Below are 20,651 nucleotides of genomic sequence, written 5' to 3'. Positions count from 1 at the left end.
ATGCTCACACTGAGTTTCGCACGCACTTCGGGGGCGCAATGACCTCCAGTTCCCTGGTTGCACTCGGTCGGCTACGCGTCCGAGAAGTTTCAACTCGATTGCCCACGGGCAACGGCTGGGCCAGCGAACACCTGTTTCCCTGCGCAGGCGTTTGAGCGGGCGGTTGTTCCGACCTGTCATCCGGCGCATCATCAGGGGGGCAACTTCAGACCCAAACCAGCCCTTGTTCAGCTCATGAGATTTGTGATGATCGATCTGGGCAGTTCTGTCTTGGCCGCGAATGAAACCTTAAGGCAGACTGAGAATTACCATGCTAGGAAGGTCAAGGGCTGATTCGTGTCAGATGATTGGCTGCACCGCCATCTGCAGGCTCGCGACCTCGACTTTTAAAGGCATCGGATGCTGCCCTGGCCCCACAATGCAGGCAGGGCCTCGCACCTGCCCCGGTGCAACGCAAGGGCACAGTACCTCCAACGGCTGGGTGCCATTCCTACAACTGCATCAGAACCCTATCTGGGTGCGACCTTCTCTGTCAATCGTTTGGCCTTCGGACGAGTGATGTCATCCCATTGTTCTTGCAAAAGAAGCAGTCTCCCACAGTCCTGAGACGGCATGGGAGGCCTGGGTGAGGGAAACAGCCAGTCCCGTTCCGTCCTTGCAGCCGACCCAGACGGAAACGGTGGATTACGTTCGAGCTGGTGGACTGTGAGACGGTGGGCAATCACAGTGATGGATTTACAGTAGTGGTGGGCTATTATTGCCTAACTGGGCAACCAGCTTGCTCCCCAAATGCCCCGACTGCTCCAACTTGCTCTGTGCAGACCCTCCCCCCTGCTCTCGACTCCCCCGGCCAGCAACAAAGAAGCCCTGTCTGCCGTTCATTCCGGTTGGGGGAACTGTATGCGCACAGGACAGCCCGCCGCATCTGTCGACAGCGACGTCAATCTGGCAGATCTTCCTCGTTGAGTTGTTCTTTTTCCTGTCGTGCCTGAATGACCCCCCTACTGCCTGCAGGCGACATCGCCGACATCCAGGATTGATGCAATTTGAGAACAACGCCCGCCCCACCCCCAACGGCCAGCGCGGCGGCCGGTCCTGCCAGGCCAACGCATTCCTGAAGGCGTTAGGATGAAGGAAAACCGTCGTCGACTGTCAGCTTGATTAGTGCTCTCCCCGCCCACAGAATCAAGTAACGCCTCGTGCAGGCGGGTTTCACGGACATCCGCAGAAACGAAACGGGACGGGCGCCACAGGCGTTGGCATCTGAAGCACATCTATCAGGAGGACCGCTGCAGCTCTCGCACGGTGCCCTCGAGATCGACGGAGTGGCAGGTTGTTTGTTGTTTTGTCTGAGGTCTTAGCGGGCGGAACGTTACTGTCTGTGGTGCTCTCTTTGTAGCTCGAGTGGCCTGTTGCGCAGATGCTCGTGGTCACCGCGCTGCACCTAATCACTCAGTGTTTGAATTTCCCTCAAAACTACCATGGACCTTTGGAAATGGTCATAAATCGTCTCAATATTTGATGCGCAGAATTACACACATGGCAGCAAGTGAAAGGAAAACATGGTGCTGGTAAGCAATAATGGTATTCTAACCGTAGAGCACCTTCATGAACACCCACCTCGTTCCCCATGCCAAGTAGTAACGAAGCTGACCCACTGGCCGGGCAGTCTCCCTCCATGATCACATGCCTCGATGATAATCGTGTTGTATCTCGCCCAAGGCAGATTCGAGCCAAATCAAGAATGTATAGAGGTCCGTGGACAGACAGAAGACGTTCTGTACCCAGAGCTGCGCCACCCACCCACCTCCTCAACGTGCAAGAAACACGTCACGACGTAGCCAGTGGCAAGAAGCGAGTTATCTTCTCATCGTGACTTGGACCTTCAATCGACATCCATGGCCGTTGGTCTCGAGTCAGCTACACACCGTCAACTCCTCCTGGTTGCCTCCCGTGGGGGCCACGAACACAGCTCCTCCACATCACCACACTAGCTAACGGCGTCCTCGACCACAACTAGCAAGAGTCGCCAGCACTCTAAGCTGGACTTCGACGACTTTCAAAAGGTGGGGGAGGGGCCACCTGGTGCTAGAGCTGTTGAGTCACAGTGAGAACTGTGGCTACACTTGCCCGGTTAACTGCCTCGATACTAGTTCAACCACCGGCTTGGACAGAATAGCGTCTTTAAGTGGACAGAACAGCATCAGGTAGGAGCTCTATCCAGCACAAGCTTAAAGGCGACAGTGGGGACGTCTCTGACCATTACCAGAGCGGTTCGGCCACCTGTATAGTGTGGAAAATAGTCCTGTGACTGGGGGAAGGAGCTCGCGATCAAACCCACTCCAGCTCGAGGCACGTGCTCGTTGGTCTCCCACGGCTCTCTTCGGCATGAGCTTCGGCGGCCACATGAGTCCAAAATTGCATTTTGACGATGCCGGAAGAATAATCAGAACGCACCTTTACGAGAGTATACGAGGGAGTCGACGACTGTTAGCGGATAGGAGAGTAGGCCCTAATGGCCGGCCATGCTATGTTCAGGCCCCGGAGGAGTCCAGAGGAGGACTATGCAATCAATGATCACAGTTCGTTTCTTGTGATGATCAATACACCCCCTCCCCTCCCAAACCCCGAAAAAAAGATCCACGGCGCCGACCACGTGTCCATTTTGGTCTTGATGCTATAGTATCTACGTATTGGTATCACTGGAAAGCGACACACTCATCCATCGTCCGAGTATGCGCATGCCAGCTTCATCGAGGGAAACATGTGCCATCACCATTTACTCATTTTTATGTCATACAACGGGTAATAACGTCTATTTCTACCCCTGAAATAGCCCTGCTGCTGAAGATTGCAGGTAAACCTACTCGGGCAAAGGGGCGGCCGTTACTGTCCACCGTCACCTCCCACAGTGCAGACAATGGCTACCGGTAATTGCACAGGAGCGGTGTAAAGAAGGTTTCGTCGAACAGCCATTGTGTATTAGAGCCTCTAGTGGGCTGTCAAGGCTATCAAAACTGTCAAATACCATGCGCTCGGCCCGAGCTATCACACGCGCGGCGTTGGGTCGATTCATGGACACCAGGCATAGCCTACCCGCGATCCTAGAGCCGCGCCTCCTTTTGCCGTCCGTGATGGTCTTATACTGACGACATCCGAGCCATCAGGGTATCAATCCACCAAGAAATTCCACCAAACACTGATCGAGGCCTTCTCTAAGCCTCCCTCACACCGCGAGCCGTCACAAAACGTGTCCGCTCTCTTGGCTAAAGCATCCTCGTGCGCGCAAGTCGGTCCGACGGACACGGTGACTCAATTCGGTAGTCGGTCCTCGCGCATCGACAGCGCTCCCCCTTTTTTAATTGGCACAGAGTCCTGTGAGCCAATAAAATGAATGCTCGCATCGCATTTCCAAGCTCCAACTTTTGATATCATGAACCACTGCTCACATGGCCCAACCTAGTCCGAGACGGGCTCGCCTAGGCGGCTTGAGGGTGCGACTCGTTCGGACCACTTTGACCGGATGTCGACTTCTTGAGCGCCTTTTGCGGCGGCGACTGCAGCCTCTTGGTTGCAGGAAACATCAGTCGACAGGCGTTTGACAGCACTTGGCGTAGCTGAATCAGCTGTGCGGTCCTGAGCACGCACCTGGGTACTAGCCTGACGGTTGGGGACCCAAGCCAGCTCTTCGTCGCTAATGAAAGCGCGGCTCTGGGGGTATTCAGAGTTCTCTAGTCGGAGACGATGAACTGCGCGTGGTACTTGAGCCTGTTGTACCTTCTTCGATGGACTAGGCACGCTCCTCTCTCTGGCCATTGCAACTATCATTGGCGAGCAGACAGACGCTACCTCAAGCTTCTTGAGCTCGGCAGCGGCAGCCTTCTCCTCGTTGGCCTCCGTCGCGTGGTTGTGACCCATTGACCTCAGCACGGATTCACGGCTGCGGCGCCGCGATGTATCACTCGAAGATGAGGAAGGGCCTGACATCTGATGTTCTCGAGCATTTGAGGGTGTCGCATTAGAGAACCGGGATGTGCCATCGAACTGAGAGTCAAGTGGCTGCTCTTGTGCCGCTGACAGTTGTGGAGACCTTCGTGAAGTCAAGCCAACGTTTGTGGTAGTCCTGGCGATTGAAGGTGTGGCTTTATCTTCTGTTACGAGTCTGTCGTCACCATCCGAGAACGAAAACGCTCGATGACCTCTAGGGTCAACAATTGATGATGAGCAGCTACTCTCATCATCAATAGCGGCGTCTGGCAGGCCACCATTCTGTGCCGCGAGCTGTCGTATTGTTCCCAAAACATCACTGCCCTTCTTGAGCTCTTCGACTGGTCGACCACAGAGGTTCTCGTCCTTGGTAGGGCTCGTGTGTGGTGTGACCTTGGCCTGTGCTATCTTGGCGAGACCCTGCGCGATGAGCGAAGAGCTACAACTGGCATTGCCACTGGACGATTGCGATGAAGACTCATTCGAGTTCTGTGCACTAGGGGCTGGCGGTTTTCCAGTCGTCTGAAGCGAAATTCGTGCAGCGACCAGTCTCGCACTAATGTCCTGATCTTGCTTGCGGTCACGCCCGGGGGTTGCGTCTCGGAGCTGCTTGCTCAGATGGACATCGTTGTTACTATCGAGCAGGCTGGGCGTGGATCCTGAGGATGGCGGATGCTGTTAGCTGGGTACCTTGTTTAATGTTTTCAGGGTGGTCTGTATGAAGAGAACCCACCCAGGACATTGTACGGAGTCGTATTGACGGTCAGGCCGACATCACCAGGAGACAACGCAACAGAGTCACGTTTCTCGTGCTCAACGAGATAGTCCCGGTGCCTGTCTGTGGGGTTACTCTCTTCAAGAGCATTGCCATCTCCTGCAAGGCTCGTGTCAATACAATCTGTCTTTTGTGGGGACCAAGTTGAGCGAAAGCCAGGCTTACCTTCGTCACTCCTGCTCAAGCGATTCAGCTTGGCTCTAAAGGCTCTGCCATCATTGCGATTGACGACGCTTCCAGCCCTTGCCAGCATGACAGACTCAGCACCTTGCTGAGTGTCGGATACGATGTGCTCCAAACGATTGATCTCGGCCTTGAAGTCCTTCTCGCGCTGCGCCCACTCTTCTGTGACTTTGGAAAATTCGATGACTTCTTCCTGCCGAGTTGCCTTTAGCTCCGCGATCTCAACGCGCAGACTCTCGAGTTCTCTAGTTTGGTGAGAGACTTCCTCCATCATGCCGGCGATCCAGCCATTCAGGTGACGCGGAATCGGCGCAGATGAACCATTCTTCATCATTGTGCACGACACGGTCTCCACCATCTGCTTAAGACTCGGGTTCTCCCAAGTACATTTGGATGCTTTGTATTTGGGATACTCTCTCTCCTCCTTGGGTAGGGGTTGCCAATCGCCAACAGGGCCCCCGCCGTCGACTGAAGTTACGTGGTGACCGGCAGCGCCAGGTCTGATCGATTCACTCCGCTCCATGACGAGTTCAGGGTAAACTGGGACGGTAGTAGATTCGGCCTTCGCCGGATTGACCAGGTTGATGAAGCTCGAGATTTTGCTCAGCTTCTGGGGCTTGTGGTGGTGGTGGTTCTGCTGCAGCGGGACTTGTGTCTGGGAACGATGAAGCGACGCATTTTGCGCCTCATCTCTAGCTTCGCTCTGAGGATCAGGTGGTGCGTTGGTTCGCTGCGCTTGCTGTTGCGCAGTATGCGCAGAGCGCCCGCGACCGAACCAGCCGCGGTCGGTCATGGCGGATTGATTGTTGTGGAGACTTGCCGTTGTTATCGCAGTTGCAAGTAACAAGCGGACGAGCACGGCTGTGACTCTGGTGTATCAAGCGTTGACTCGGGAGATGGTGAGAGAGGGGTAGAAATGCTGATAGCTGCCAGAGGAAACTGCAGGTTGACACAAACGGTGTTGTTGTCTGTGGGCGAAATGGGATTGAGGATGAGTTGAGGTGAGAGCTCAGTTCGAAGTGGGCGGGACCTCGAGGTCGGATACCATAAATGAAGATGAATTGGGCGAAGGAGTGAAGCTACGGGTGACAAATCGAGTCACCGCATACAATGGAACTCGAAAAGATTTGAATATGTTTGCTGTGGAGGGGGGAGTGAATGGGCAGATGTCAGTACTCGCTGCCGGGGGTGCAAAACTCAATCGCGACAATAGCATCAATGGGCATTGTGCGAACCGCCGATTTGGACCTTGTTGCCATCACACAGATGGACGAGGCAGATGGCACCGGAGGGTTTGCTCCTTGGTCGAGGATTGTGTCGTCGCATCTGGCAGTTACGCCCCCGCCCAGCGCCTTCCCTTTCCTCAGATGCTGAAATGCTTCACAGCCAGCCCATTGATACACCCCAGGCAAGGCCCTCTAGAGACGCACGGCAGACTGTGCAGAATTGCGCGTCAACGGATCTGGGGGGATACTCTAATGAAGCACGGATGAAGCCATGTACTCACGCGTCCTCATCAAGCAATCCATCACATGTACACCTGCTCCCAAAGATGGCTTGTTCAGCGGACGGGGTATGTCCAGAAGCATCCATGATTGGCATTGCATCTATCAAGGACCCAAGTCATTCGCTCATGAAAACGACCCGTAGCTATTGTGATCATTGCGATAACCTTTATTGCCTCCTACTACCTCCACCGGGGCGGAACTTGCACCGACAGCTGGTGTGGCTCCATGCCCAGTCCTGCAGAGACCCGAGGGCAACCTTCTGCGAGAGCGTCAACAATCGTGGTTGCCATGAGATAAGGTGTGAGGGCGTGAGGGCCTAACGGCAGATAGAGGCGCAGGGGTTTACTCACCAATGCTGGACGGCATACAGGCAACTCAGTGAATCTGAGTTGCCCCTGTGGACTCTCAGCCCAGAACCACCAAGTTCTTAAGCCTCATTCGTAGCTTGTCGTGTGCATTGTGCCACATCAAGTCTCGCAGGAAGCGGCCAGCAACTGTGTCCCCGAGCCGCAATTTCCTCCCCGCATAGCCTGGTTTACTTACCCACGCTCTCTTCTCATCATTATGTGCAGTGAGCAACAACACCCAGAGCATTGTTGTGAATCAGGTCAACGTCCATGGAATCGGAAAATGTACTCGTCCCATCTCATGGACGTGTTCGCCAAATGCACATTCAGAAGTACAGGTCCTCTGCCTTTTGACGCCTGCGACCCCGGCCCTCGAGCTTGTCAGCAAAGAGCTCCTTGCCGGAGTTGAGGCTCCCGCCAAGTTTGTCCGGGAACAATTCCTTCTTGATCGCGCTGCCCTTGATCGAGATTCCCTGTTGTGGATTGGGCTGGCGTGCCAGACCCTTGATTGAGATTCCGTTGCTGGTTTCCGTTACGCGATCTGCAAATTTGAGGGTTACCATCTTGATACTTTGGCTTGGTGTGTGCCGAGAACGAAACGCAGAGAAAGAACAGGGGAACTCGGCACTGCCATCGTAGGAAAGTCGTAGCATACCGGCTAGCACATCTGCGGGCACCTGGTCCATCTGTGCCTTGCTACCGTTCGATACCTTGTTGGGGAACAGTTCTCTCGCGTTGCTAGACCTGGGCCTGGAAATGCGCTCCTTAAGTGACCGCGCCGTATCGCGATTGCGCTGTACCTCCCTGTCCTTCGCAAGATCATCCATCATCGCGTCCCGCTCATCCCGGGCCGGAGACCGAGACCGATCGCGAGAGTGTGCTCCCCGCTCTGAACGAAGCGCATCCCTGGGCTTCTTGTTTGGGAAGAGCTCCTTGCCGGCGTTGAGTGGTTTGTACCGGTCCGAGTCTGCTGGCTCTGATGGTGATCGTGAATCACGTCGTCGTCGTTCCCTCGGTGTTACACGTCGAGCGAGCGCACCCGTATCGTCATCGTAGAGGCTGACATCGAAAGTCTCAGGCTCTTCCTCGTTGCGGTCGTCGTACCTGCCTCTTCCACTTCGACGGTACCCTCCCCGGTCCTCGCGGTCACGATATCTCCGATCTCGGCCCTCGCGCCGGCGCTTGCCTTCCTCGGTCTCTGGGTCCCACTCAGGGTGGAAGAGGTAGAACCTGCTTCTCTGCGCCGCGCCCTTGACTTTTCTGTCGGATTCCAGGGCGAAACGCACCTGCAGCGCGACCTCTGGCTTCTCGGCGATGGGCTTGGCTGGCAGAACTTCGAGGGGCGGGAGTTGGGTCACATCCAGAATCTCGACGGCCGCGAGGAGTTTGAAGGCGTCCTGAGCGGCAGATTCGGAGTTGAAGACAAGGTTGGCAGAGGCGTCGTCCACCCACTCGATGCGGTCGGCGCCTTTCCCTCCGACGTGTGCAGAGACGTACTGCTTGAGTTGGGTTTCGTCCAGCACTTCGAGACCCCGGATGTGGATTTTGTTTGGTAGGATGGTTGGCGTATCGTCGCCTACTGCCTCGTTGTTGATAGGCTCCTCGACCTCGCCATCCTCCTGAGAGACATGTGGTGAGACTCTGGCAAAATCACTCTTTCCCTTTGTGTTTGACGAACCTGTTGATCGTCGCCGACTAATATGTCCGCAACCTCGTGCTCTTCCATTGGCACGTCGACAGCATCGCCCATCTCGATGTCGAAGTCATCCATGGTCGCAACCGGAGCCTTGCAGATGACTGGTTCTGAATACGGCTCGAGAGGAGGACAAAGAGGTGATTTGTTGGCTGGGGAAGCTGTCGTTTGAGACTGAGAGGCCGATTGTCGGTGAGCCGAAGAATCTGGTGTCTGCTGAGAAGAGTGCCGTGGCTAAGTATGAAGCAGAAATAGAAGCCAGGCTGGGCTAGGAGGCGGTCGTTGGTGATTCAGGAAGCTTGGTCGAAATAAGGTTGTAGGAACGGTTGTAACGTAAACTGGCTTATCGATAAGCTGACAGTCTGCAGGGGAGACCACCTGGACTGATGGATCCCGGCTCGGGGACGCTATAGGCCAGCATCAGACAACAGAGGAACAATCCTCACAATGCCTTCCTTGTCAGCTTGTCCACAAGGCACAATAGAGAATTGGGAAGGCACCAGCTGCGAATGAGAGGACGTGGTTACACAGTGTCTCAGATAGCCCCGACTTTCAAGACATGTCTCAGGCCCCGCAGTAGCCGAAATGTACACTGTTTCTCACCTTTTCAGCAAACAATGTTGACCAAGCCTCGTCCTCCACGGCACCATACTGTGGACCGTTGTTTCCCCTCTAGGACTCCTCTTGTTGTCCGTATAGAATGGAGAACCAGGAAGACCGCCTGAATAGCAAAGCCTCCATTAACTTAGGACGCCAAAAGGGATTATAAGATGACATCAGCTATTCAATATCGCCTTGCCGGCCTCAGCCCACTCTTTGCCTGTCAGCAACCGACCGCCTTTGGCCCGGCCCCTTAAAAATGTTTTCTAAGTCAAACAGCTGGGAACCAACAACACCTTCTTCCGCAGCAGACACCAGGACAAACAAACTTGGCCGTCGTTTTATCACAGGACGCACATACCCAAATTTTTTTTTTTTTTTTTTTTTTTTTTTTTTTTACGTTTATCAAAGCGGACGTAATGTGGCGAAGGGCATCTGCTTGAGAGATCGAGCAGGCTCGCGATCCCCTTGGATCACTTTGCAAAAGGAACAAAGCAGTCGTTCCTCTTCACCACAGGTATAATCTCGAGAAGCTTTGCATTTGAAGCCGCTAAGAAAGTGCCGCTTCGCCGTAGCTGGCGGCGGAACCAATGTCCAGGAAGGCTCTCGGTAGCAGGAGAACCCTCGGGCTGAACAGCCATCGACTCTTCCCTGTGTGTATCATTCATTCCACAGCAACCCACCATACAAAGTTCGATAACGCATATCTTCAAATTCTGTACAATCTATCCCACTTCTCGCTTCCCAATATCATGTTGTTGAACCTCTGAACAAAACATTTCTATATCGTCACTCCGACTCTTTGGCTGGGGGTAGTGCTCAAGTCAAAGTTGGTATCATCGCATCAGCCAAGCAAATCAGCCTACACTGAACACCTGCAAGCGCCTCCCAGGAAACACAGACAATAAATGCACTAAGCGGTCTCGACCCTCCGCCTCGTAACCTCTTTGAAGGGAGGCGGACAGGTCGTCCGCGCAACTTTTTTGGGGACCCGTCCCTCAGCCCCATCCGCCACCGTTGTCGTCGTGGACGACCTCGACATCTCCGAGGCCGCCCTCTTCAAGTTTGGGAGGCCCCCGACCAAGTCCCCCGCCGACGGTCGGTCATTCTCGTCAACGCTCTCATCGTTGTCAAAAGGGTCGCTAGAGTCTAGGATGGGGTCATACTCCCAGCTTGCCTCGAGACCTTGCAGGAATACAGGCGAGTGCCTCAGCGCATGCCACGAGAGCGAAGAGTGGCGCATGGAGATGTATAGGGAGTCCATGTTCCCGTGGATGTCGAGCACGGCACAATGGGCGTGGAGGAAGTCGACGTCAAACTTGGAGCTCACAAGTGATGAGTCCAAGGGGCGCAGCATTGGTAGACCTTGAAGGGTATCCGCGTCACACAATTTCGCCTGAAGGGGTACCCAAGGCCGGTCCTTCAGGACACCCTTGAACGCTCGTGTCACTGCAGACACGAACGCTTCAGCCGACGTGCCGTTCACGGCAACCATCTGGTGCAGGCCTCTGGAGAGACATCGCTTGTAGGCGTTGGTGTCTCGTTCGAAGGGAAACGGTAGCGAGCTGCTCGGAAGCAGAGAGACGTGGACCGTCCATAAATTTGAGACGGCCGACTCAGAAGCCCGGGCAGGCACGCCTCCTGACCTCATTGGCACCAGCGTCGTTTTTGGAGAGCTGTTCAATGTTGGTACGGAATCCGATATCGACTTGCGTCTTTGCCTGCCCCTGGAGGGCGTGACCTCGGAGGCCCCCTCGATGCTCTCGACCACCTCTAGCAGCTGCTCTTCCAGACTGAGGTCGGCATCGTTCAGTTCGCATTGTCTCTGGTGCAGTCTTTGTAGCTCTCCGTCGACATTCCTGAGATGCACGCCCATGGCCTGGAATCGGTTGTCGACGTCCCCACCCCGTCTCTCGAGCTCTCCGATGGAATGCCAGGCTCGGTTTAGGTTGCCATACGTCTTCTTGATCTCCTGGCCCATCTCCTCCGTCCTGGAGTCCACAATCCCCTCAAGCTCGCTCACCCTCTGGACCACCTCGTTCCTCCTGCTGGTGCCCTCTGCCAATAGCTCCTCAAGTTGCTGGACCCTCTGCCGGAGAAGCTCCAGTTCCCGCCTGTCCGTTGGGGGCTCGGCCGTCTTGTGGTGGAAGCAGGCGAGGTGCCCGCATTCACAAGAGGCACCGGGCAACGCCTTGTTCAGGGTGAAGTTGACACATGCACATCGGCTGCCTTTAATTTCTGTGTTCATCATGATGTAACGGCAGTTGCCTTGAGGCAACTTGGCTTCATCGACCTCGGTGGTCGGACCCAGCAAGGGTGATGGCGACGATAGAGCAGACATGGTCGGTGTGTTGGCAACGCCACGGTCACAGAGCTAATACCCAGTAGCGAGGCAGAGCAAGGCTCCGGTCCAGAAAGCCCTTGGGTCGCCAGCAGGGACGCAGCTTCCTTGAAGGACAGCGTATGGAGTCGATGGAGATGAATCTTATCACTCGCAATTCACAACAGTCTCTACCCTCAAGAGGTAAGAGAAGAAGGCGAGCATTGGCCGGTGTTGAATAGTGAAGAATGGATAGGTATGTTGGCCGCACTGGTTGGTCACGCGGCCCCGTGCTGAATCTCGGAAGAATGTTATAAGTAGGGCGACGGGTGTCGAGGGCGACGGTTTCCTCTTATAAGACGCAGCAAGAGCGGGCCGTCACATATCGAACCAAGCAGGGGGTCCTCAGGTTGTCGGGCTGTCAGTGCAGCAGCGCGCACGGCATGTGGATGCAGCCCTCACCACTCCGCAGGCTGCAGGGACTTCTCAAGAATCGAGGAGAGGGCACGGCCTGAGACGAGACCTGACAAGAGGCAGCGGGAGCACGAGTAGTTGTGCAAAATCGCGGTCTGGAGAGGTGGAGCCTGGAAGCCGGGGAAGAGGAGCCGGTGGACATGGGGTGGAGGTGGATGCCCCAGGTTGAAGTGATTACCGACAGAAAGAGAGCAGGGGCCGGCTGTGGGGAGGGATGGTGCAATGATATCTTGATAACAGCACGATATCTATGCGCGGTGAAGTCCTAGATTCCGATTGTCGCGATTGGGGGGTCTGCGCGTGAGGATATGCGCGGATGGCCGGGCAGCGGAGGCCGTTGAGCGCGGCCCAAGACATCCAAAGGTCTGTCGAGATAGTGCCGAGGAACCACCGCGACAAGGCGCAGGGAGAAGTGGTCTCGCGTGGGCACTCAGGCTCCAAACAGCTTTGCGCTGGGCGAGGTGTGGAAATGAAGTTGAAACTGAGATCGGTGGCAACGGGGGGAGAACTTGAGAGAAACAAGGCGTGTGGGATGGGATGGGATGGTGGAGGTGGACGGGTGTGGAGGGGTGTGGGAGCAGAGGAGTCAGGAGTCGAGCAGCGATGATCAGTCAGGTCAAGCCAAGTGCAGTCGATACACATACATGCACATACGCATACAGAGCACCAGGGGCCAGATGGACCTGACCTGGCCGATCCATCCCACCCGTCAAGCAACCCATTAATCCTGGAGATGTCGCAGTCCGCTGGCTGCGAAGCGACTGGCCAGAGGGCGCCGATAAGGAAGATGGCGGGATTCGATGCAAGCCGGGGGGACGGGGGACAGAAAGTCAAAGAAAATGGCACAATATCATCCCACAGCGCAGTTAACTCACGCCCACGGTCTGACCGGCCCGTACCTGAGTGTGCATGGGACAGGTACCTAGGGCAGGGTCCATCTAATGTGGGACCCAGGTACCTACCCCATCATTGTTGGGCCTGGGGCACTCTGGCACTCTGAGCTCACCCTTGTCAATCTCGCAGTCTCGCAGTGCGTGCTTGGGGGGAAGGGGGGGGGGTAATCTGTACCTAATCCCAAAGTGGGCGGGACGTTATCATCGGCCGCTGCAGCTCCTTGGTGGGGCACAGGGATGGGTGCCCAGGTGGGCCACGCAGACATATCCATCTAGGCATCTACAGGCGGGCACATGCATGTGTGTACCTTGGTACCTGGATCTTGTTGCTCACCTGCGGCCGGGAGACCACGGCAAGATCCTTCCCTCCCGTCTCCTCGTCCGTGTCGATTCTGGCTGATCTGCTCTTCATTTGCCTTTTGTTTTCTTGTGACGTCGCCGTGTACCACCCGTCCGGGGCGGTGTCTGATAACACAGCCTGTGTTGTCGTCTGTCGCAAGACAGGCGGTAAATCTCGTCACTGACAATCCCCAAAGTCAATGTTGGGGTCGCCCCTTGCTCGACATGCCCGGGTCTCACCCAGTACCACCTCGACTGCTGCGATAAAGGCTGGGCATGGGCGGAAAAAAGGGGTCCTCGGGTCCTTGAGCTTGGTACCATCATTCACGCACGCATGCTTCTACGGATGCACCCTGATCAAGCACAAATACCGGGCCAACCAAAGTCATTCATCCATTATCACCGAGCCGAGCATCGTCGACGTTTCTTTTCTTGGTCGCCCAGTGCAACGAGGCCCTTCCGCAGGGCTTAGTCTCGCTGCCTCTGTTTTCTGGTCCCAGGCGCACGCCACGGCATGACTGGACCGATGGTGGGGGGGGGGGGAGATAAGGGCAGAAAAGAAGCTCAACTTAGAACCCTTGGATGTGCGCAAATCCCACCCTGCGGTCTCAAGCCCCGGCCTGTTTGCTTCACCTTGGCCTCCGGTGGCGGCGCGGGCCAAAGAAAAAAAAAAGTGTAGACAGCGGGCCAGACAACTCTGCCAGCAAGCAAGCCAGCAGGCAAACCAGCAAGCATATGCTTCACGAGGGCGGAAAGGCCTGCAACACGATCCGATTTGCACAATTCCCGGAACGCCCCTGGCGCCCAACCCGGGCAGGCTCGCCTCTGCCATCTCAAACTCTTGCACCTCGGTCGTCCCACGGTCGTCCATCGGCATGGACAACAATGTGCGCAAACCGCACCACGGCAATCGCCCCGTCAGCAACGCATGCCGGCGAGGCGCCCGTCAGCACACTCGACGTGTATCAGATTAGGGATTGCCTATGCTGCCCACGCCTGTGCAACACAAAGGACTGCTCGGGTACCTGCAAGCCACCTCGCAGGGGACTGACTGTGGCCCTATGCTTTTGATTCCGCTGCTGCGGACCCCCACGGAGCCTACATTGTCTTACCACATCCTGTGTCCCTCGCGTGCAATCACCCACACGCCAGGCGGCCGTACTACCGCTCGCCACACCTTTCCAGGCCCTTTGTTACTGCACCTTGCCAGTGCCGCAGACCAGACCCGCCCCCGGCTGCTCGGGGAGTGAAGGGGTAGTGATGCAAGTGATCATCAGTATCGCGGCATGTCCATCCCTCCCGTCTGGCCCCCAGCCACGGGTGTGATAGCTGCAGTCGAGGTAGGGAGGGCTCATGGATTCCCTGTTTGAGCAAGGGTACCGTGGGCGGCGCAACACACGTCGATGTGGGAGTCCACGGCACGGGTCACTGGCCGGTCAAGCTTGTTATCACCGCCCTCAGCTCGACGACATCCTTGGTAAAATTGCGCCAGCACCGCCAGCCCGCTGCCTGCAAGATACCGACACGGGCAGCGAACTGCATTTTAGCCGAGGAAGGACCACCGGCGGTACTGCCGAGCATCACTGCGTCACTGTCCTCCAGAAAATGATACCTCATGCTGAGAGTCACTATTAGCCGAATGGAGGCCAGGTCTGCTGGATCGAAGAAGCGAGGTGCATCGCTGTACAGGTTTTGTCCCCCGTCACCATCTTGGCAGGGACCCTTCCTTCTTGGGATCGATCGGGTTTCGGGACTGCTTGTTGCGCAGCATTCGGTCAGGGTGCCGAGCATCTCTCGCATTCGATTGACCTGCGTTATCACCTTCGCGGAAGCAGCCTCTCAGCAGCCACGCAAGGCCCATGGCACAACAGAAGCAGTGGCCCCAGGTGGATTGGACATGACAACACACCGTTGGTAGCCTGCACGATCAGTCAAGGAGTCAGATTACGGTGCCTCGCATCCTCGCCTGGCGAGGCGCATACCGTACGGACGTATCTGCATCCCCTGTCACATCCTGAACCAAGCTTATCCCACAAGATTTTGCTTCTGATAACCTCCTCTGGGCGAATATGCATGCAAGGCCTAGGCCAGAGCCCTAATGCTCGAGTCTCGTCTTGGACCCCCTCGATTTGGTTTGGCTTTTCCTGCCGGGAAATGTTGCGCAATCATGGCATGTTCCAGGCTGCATAGCCGGAATGGGTGTGTTGCAAAAAAAAGCGAGGGCAACAGAGGTTGACATTGTTTTATTGAGCATGTTTCTCCATTTTTGCCCAGATGGGGCCGAGACTGTTACCTAATTCCGACCCACCCACCCATGGGATGAAAGGTGGGAAGCCCGCCGCTACGCAGATCGCAAACCAGAATCCGACAAGCCGGAACGTGTCCAGCCTGGCCTGGCTGGCTGGGTGACCGGGACCCCCACTGCTCCCGCGGCATGTTCCAACACACCTTGGAAATGCCCAGTCTACTAAGGTAGTATTATGGCCAACAGCGGGCAAGTTGAGTAGTTGCCTCCCGCGCCGGACCAAGATGAATTCACCGTTTTGCCGCGCAACGATGAGCGCCCTGGGCGCGGACGCTGGTCTGCGCGCACTGACAAGGGTCTCGCTTACGGCGCCATGTGAAGAAGACCGATGTGCTTCCCGGGGTGACCGGGCCGGGCAATAGTGTTCTGAGAAAAAGAGCAGATATCCGAATGTGAGCTTTTCCCAAGAACCGCGACACTCGGCCCTCTTTTATTATGCAACTGTAGGCTTGGATCATGATTATTGTCCGGCAAACGTATCTGCAACGCGTCGATTGGCCATGCAAATAGCACAGGACGCTCCAAGCGTGCGTGTCTAGGAACCTATCAGTTGCTTGCAGTTAGCCGCCGACTGCAACAATGGCCCCGCACGCAGCGTCAAGTTGAGCTCTGTGAGTCGAGGTTGTGTGAACGGCCAACTCCCTTTTTTGCCCTGCATTCTATCGCGGCATTGAGGCAAGATCCTCGAGTCTGTCCATCTCATCTCTCACATATGTAATTGTTCAATGCCGTGCAAGGAGCCCTGCCTCCCAGGTCTGCCGGAAGATGGGCTTCGGCACGAGCGTCTCATCCCTTCTCGAGACCTACGATAACTGCATATCGCTTCTGAAAGCTTTTAAACGGCGGGACAAGCAAGATGGCAGCCGCAAGGCCGCAAAGTCAAGCGACCAGCAAGCGTTGCTGAAACGTTCACTGAAGACAGACCGCAAGAGAGTCGAGCGGGCCTATTCATCTCGGATATCTGAGTCTGGAGATCGATTCGAGAAAGGCGACAGCAAGGCGCTCTCCGCCCTGGGCCGGGTCATCCAGAAGCTCAATGCGGCTATCGCCAACCTGATACGGACGGCCAGCAAGAGCCATGGTCCAGGCTTAGACTATCAGTCTCTGATGTCGTTGTCCAACACGTCCCGGTTACAGGCTATCAAGACTTTTGACCAGCTCTCGCGCCGGCTGGACAGCAAGTCGTCGCGGAGCTCGGTTGCCTCAACCGCATCTTCGAAATCGTCGCGGACGTCGAAGTCCTACAGCAGCAAAGCTTCGAAATCAACGAGCTCGTCCAAGTCGAGCGGCGCCTCTAAATCCAGTGACAGCGGGAGGAAGCATAAGAAGACCAAGACGTCAAGGAAACACGGTCAACCCGATCGTAAGGAAACGAGGAGAAGAGGCACAGAGCGGGTGGGAGAGAGGCCATTGCGCCTGGAGATGAGCATCGCGACACCGCTACTGGACTCAATGGACCACAGCTTCGAGCACAGCGCCAGAAGCTCTCTCAGGCGACGGCCCAGTTTCGCGAATCGGTTCTCGCTTATATCGATGTCCTCGGACAGCACGAGGCTGGGGGAGATCCCAGAGAGGAAGTGGGCGCATCGTCGACACGACAATCCAGTCGGTGGCTTGGACGAGTACAATACCCCGGTCATGTATCCAGTTCGACCGTACCAGCCGCAGGTCAAGGAGAGGAGGTTCTTGGGGCTTTTCAGGCGCGGGCCAACCTCGAGCGAGTATTGAAAGGCAGATAGGGGATAGAGATCCTGTTGGAATAGCTTTCACGTGATAGCTGAGCTTACTTCTGCGCCACCGGTGTTGGTGATCGATCAGACCTGTGGCAAGTCGCCGACGAAGAGGATGATGATGAAAGGGACTGTCCGTCCGTAGCACATCGATTCCGAATGGATCTGGCTTTTGACGACGAGCTGGCGAGGCGCCATACGTGATTTACGGTCTCTCCTCTTCCGATGCTCACGTATTTGGGCGCGGGTACAAGTTGTTCGTTGTCCCAATCTCGTGTATTCAATGCCGGCATGCATGAGCTTGATTGACGAGGATGCAATCACGCAGTCGCACCGCGTCGGGGGCTCAGGCAAAGGTTGTATACAGAGGACAATGTTGAAAACATAATTAAAGCAGGTACAGTATCCAAAAACACGAGTTATTCATTTTGTAAGCCGTTGAGGCTCGTCCGATCCCCTGATCCCCTGGTCCGAATTGTCGCTGCTGCAGTGGTAGACTAAGAAGGAGCTCGAGCTTCCAGGGTTACCCCTTCCCCACAAATCAAGGTGCTGTGGAAATTTCAAGTGGGGAAAGAACACCTCGCGAGCTTCCATTCCAAGCTTCCCTCCCACGGCGCACACCACACCCCGAATTGCCCCTCCATTCCGCCAACGACGTCGCGTGCCGCACACCGTACAAGACCGCACACACGCACGTCCGAAGCTTGGGAGAGGCTCGGCATCTTCGTTTTTAGCCATTGGATACTGTGACAGCGCATTCCTAGGCCATGCGCACGATATAGGCTACTTCCTGCTCATCGACTTAACACCGTCACTACTGCCTGCCCACCTTCTTCCACCATGGCCGCATCCTTGACATCTCTGCTCGCGCGCGCCAGCATAGACGACCACTCCGAGGCCCTCTCGATCGCTGACGCCGCCCTTGCATCGTCCAAGTCCGACCTGACTGCCCAGCACACCAAGGTCGTCGCCCTGCTGCGGCTCGATCAGTATGACGATGCCCTCCGCGTCATCGCCGCCGCCGGGAGCGCCCTCGAGGACCGCTGCATTCTTGAGAAGACATATGCCCTGTACAAGACGGGTGCCCTGGACGATGCCGCTTCCTTGCTCGAGGGCCGCGATCTCTCCAACGCCGAGCGACCACTGAAGCACGTCGCTGCGCAGATCGCCTATAGAACCGAGCGATTCAGCCAGGCTGCCGAGCTGTACTCGCTGCTGAGGGAGGATGACAGCACCGCGGTACTAGGCGAGGACACAGACCTCGTCATCAACCAGCTGGCCACGCATGCGCAGCTTGAATGGCAGGGCCGGGGGGACTTGGTGCCGGACAAGAGCAAGCAGCCCAAGAGGGAGGACATGGAAGCCTTCGAGACTGCGTACAATGCTGGGTGTGGCTGCGTCGCGAGGGGGGACTTGGCAAAGGCATCAATCCTGCTCAAGAGGGCTGCTGATCTCTGCGACGCAGCAGAGGACCTGAGCGAGGAGGACAAGAAGACTGAGTTGCTGCCCATCAAACTGCAGCAGGCTTATGTATTTTCGCTACTGGGCAAGACGGAAGAGGCGGCAGCTCTACAAAAGGAAATCGAGGGCTACGAGTAAGTCTTCGAGAAAGACCTAGTCGGGAGCGCGTGCTGACCACCGTGGCAGAACCTCTGATCTGTCCATCAAAGCTGCAGCGGGTTGGAACTCGCTGATTGCGAAGTCCCTTGCTAACCAGTACATGGTTCAAAGACTCTCTGAGCTGGTACCTGAAGCAATGGTCGGCAACGACAGACTCTTCAACCACCAAGCCGTGGGCGTGACGCGCAACCAGCACGCAAATGCATTGCAATGTTACAAGCAGAACGAGGTAAAGGACAAGACCGCCGGGCTCCTGAAAGAAGACTCTGTACCTTCGATAGATCTGGATCGGGTATACGCTGGATACTTCAACGCAGCAGCGCAAGCCAAGTGTCAAACAGATAAAGCTGCGTTGAAGAAGATCCTCGCTGTTCTCGAGAAGCGACCCTACGACGTCGGCCTTCTGCTCACAGTCATACATCTCTACATCCAAGCCAAGAACTACGACAGCGCAATCGACGTGCTCCAGAAATTCTTCAAGTACGTCGAATCGGCAGGCACTGCCGACCACGAGGATGTGAGGTACGCACCGGGGCTTGTTGCTCTAGCCGTAGCTCTCTACCGCACGCAGAATCGCCGGAAAGACATTCGGAATGAGTTGGGCCGGGCGGCAGCATATTGGCAGAAGATACCCAAGAACTCCTCCACGACTCTGCTCCGCGAAGCAGGAATAGAGCTCCTCCACTCATCCAAGCCATCCGACCTTGCGACTGCTGGTGCCGCTTTTGAGCGCATGGTCGATCAGGATGCAGAGGATAGGATTGCGCAGGCAGGACTCGTCGCGTCGTTCGCGACGACCGACTACTCCAAGGTTGAACCACACCTCTCATCGCTGAGCTCTGTCGAGGAACTTACCTCCGGAATCGACGTTTCCGCCCTTCTTGATGCTGGAGTGCCCAGCTTTGCTGCCCCCCAACAGCCATCCAAGAAGCGAAAAGCCAACGAAGTCGAAGCTGGGACCGGAGCACAACCATCATCTGACAAGCCGAAGAAAAAGCCCCGTCTGGGCAAGAATTACGATCCTAACGTCAAGCCTGATCCGGAGCGGTGGCTGCCCATGCGTGATCGGTCATACTACAAGCCCAAGGGCAGGAAGGGCAAGAAGCGGGCCGCTGAGTCGACACAGGGTGGCGCGGTCGCCAACGAGGCCGAGACGCTGAACCTTGCTGGTGGTGCTGGACAGATCAAAGTCGAAAAGGCGCCTCAGGGAGGCGGTGGTGGCGGGAAGAAGGGCAAGAAGGGAAGGAAGGGCTAGAAGTCTCGGACTACATTTTAAGCCTCTTCTTTGACCAAAAGATGAATGCATCTGCAAGATCTGCCAGATCTAGCGCATGTAGACAAGCTGTGTCTCGGGGTAGCCTCCCCCAACTGCGCATATCAAGTCCCAAGTCGCAGACCACCCTTGCAAGTAATTGTGACAGCGTCCCTTTGCGACAGAGGAGGCTAAACCAGCGCAACTATGTGCATAGGAATACTGCGGTAGCAATCGGTCATGGCGGACAAGATAATAGAAGACTACGGGTGACATCTCGCCCGACATTGCTCTTAATTAATTTGGACTTGGCAGTTAGTATTCGTGCCAACCGGACCTTCCGAAAATCTAATTCCTACGAAGAGAAGTCGCTCTTCATTGCATCTGAAAATGACAACGCTGTTCTGGGCCAGCCTCTGAGAAAAGAGGGGGGGGGGGGAATAGTTACGACTTTGCGCACTCGAGCTGGGCCACGTTGTACACTTCTCGATAGCCCGCTCCACACGCCACAGAGTAATGAAACGGGACGGGCGGCATCGTTCTATCCAAGACTGAGGGCGACTTCTGTCCGGTCCGGGATTAGGAAGGTCTCGCGTTCTAGTCTGAGAAGCGAAGAGTACAACCA

The 20,651-nt window shown here is 55.9% G+C and overlaps 5 protein-coding genes across 5 annotated transcripts; 2 read left to right on the top strand and 3 right to left on the bottom strand.

The window, feature by feature from the left end:
* Window positions 1-3,479: 3,479 nt before the first annotated feature.
* INS49_005201 (uncharacterized protein) lies at window positions 3,480-5,738 on the bottom strand (the record flags this gene model as incomplete). Its single annotated transcript, XM_043165988.1, has 6 exons — window positions 3,480-3,566; window positions 3,649-3,711; window positions 3,841-3,940; window positions 4,190-4,646; window positions 4,721-4,861; window positions 4,928-5,738. 6 exons carry the CDS (start codon window positions 5,736-5,738, stop codon window positions 3,480-3,482), a joined length of 1,659 nt encoding a protein of 552 aa, XP_043017465.1.
* A 1,388-nt stretch (window positions 5,739-7,126) lies between these two features.
* Window positions 7,127-8,571, bottom strand: INS49_005200 (uncharacterized protein; the record flags this gene model as incomplete). The annotated part of the gene is made up of 2 exons (XM_043165987.1): window positions 7,127-8,419; window positions 8,479-8,571. 2 exons carry the CDS (start codon window positions 8,569-8,571, stop codon window positions 7,127-7,129), a joined length of 1,386 nt encoding a protein of 461 aa, XP_043017464.1.
* Window positions 8,572-10,006: 1,435 nt separating this feature from the next.
* INS49_005199 (uncharacterized protein) lies at window positions 10,007-11,434 on the bottom strand (the record flags this gene model as incomplete). The annotated part of the gene is made up of 1 exon (XM_043165986.1): window positions 10,007-11,434. The coding sequence occupies one exon, from the start codon at window positions 11,432-11,434 to the stop codon at window positions 10,007-10,009; it is 1,428 nt and encodes a 475-aa protein (XP_043017463.1).
* Window positions 11,435-16,189: 4,755 nt separating this feature from the next.
* On the top strand, window positions 16,190-17,152 carry INS49_005198 (uncharacterized protein; the record flags this gene model as incomplete). The annotated part of the gene is made up of 1 exon (XM_043165985.1): window positions 16,190-17,152. One exon carries the CDS (start codon window positions 16,190-16,192, stop codon window positions 17,150-17,152), a length of 963 nt encoding a protein of 320 aa, XP_043017462.1.
* An 842-nt stretch (window positions 17,153-17,994) lies between these two features.
* INS49_005197 (uncharacterized protein) lies at window positions 17,995-20,029 on the top strand (the record flags this gene model as incomplete). The annotated part of the gene is made up of 2 exons (XM_043165984.1): window positions 17,995-18,749; window positions 18,802-20,029. The coding sequence occupies 2 exons, from the start codon at window positions 17,995-17,997 to the stop codon at window positions 20,027-20,029; spliced, it is 1,983 nt and encodes a 660-aa protein (XP_043017461.1).
* Between the last annotated feature and the right edge of the window lie 622 nt (window positions 20,030-20,651).

Source organism: Diaporthe citri (assembly GCF_014595645.1).
Source record: "Diaporthe citri strain NFHF-8-4 chromosome Unknown scaffold_15, whole genome shotgun sequence".
Lineage (NCBI taxonomy): Eukaryota > Fungi > Ascomycota > Sordariomycetes > Diaporthales > Diaporthaceae > Diaporthe > Diaporthe citri.
The sequence above is the reverse complement of the archived record's forward strand: the minus strand, read 5'-3'. Positions and strand labels throughout refer to the sequence as shown.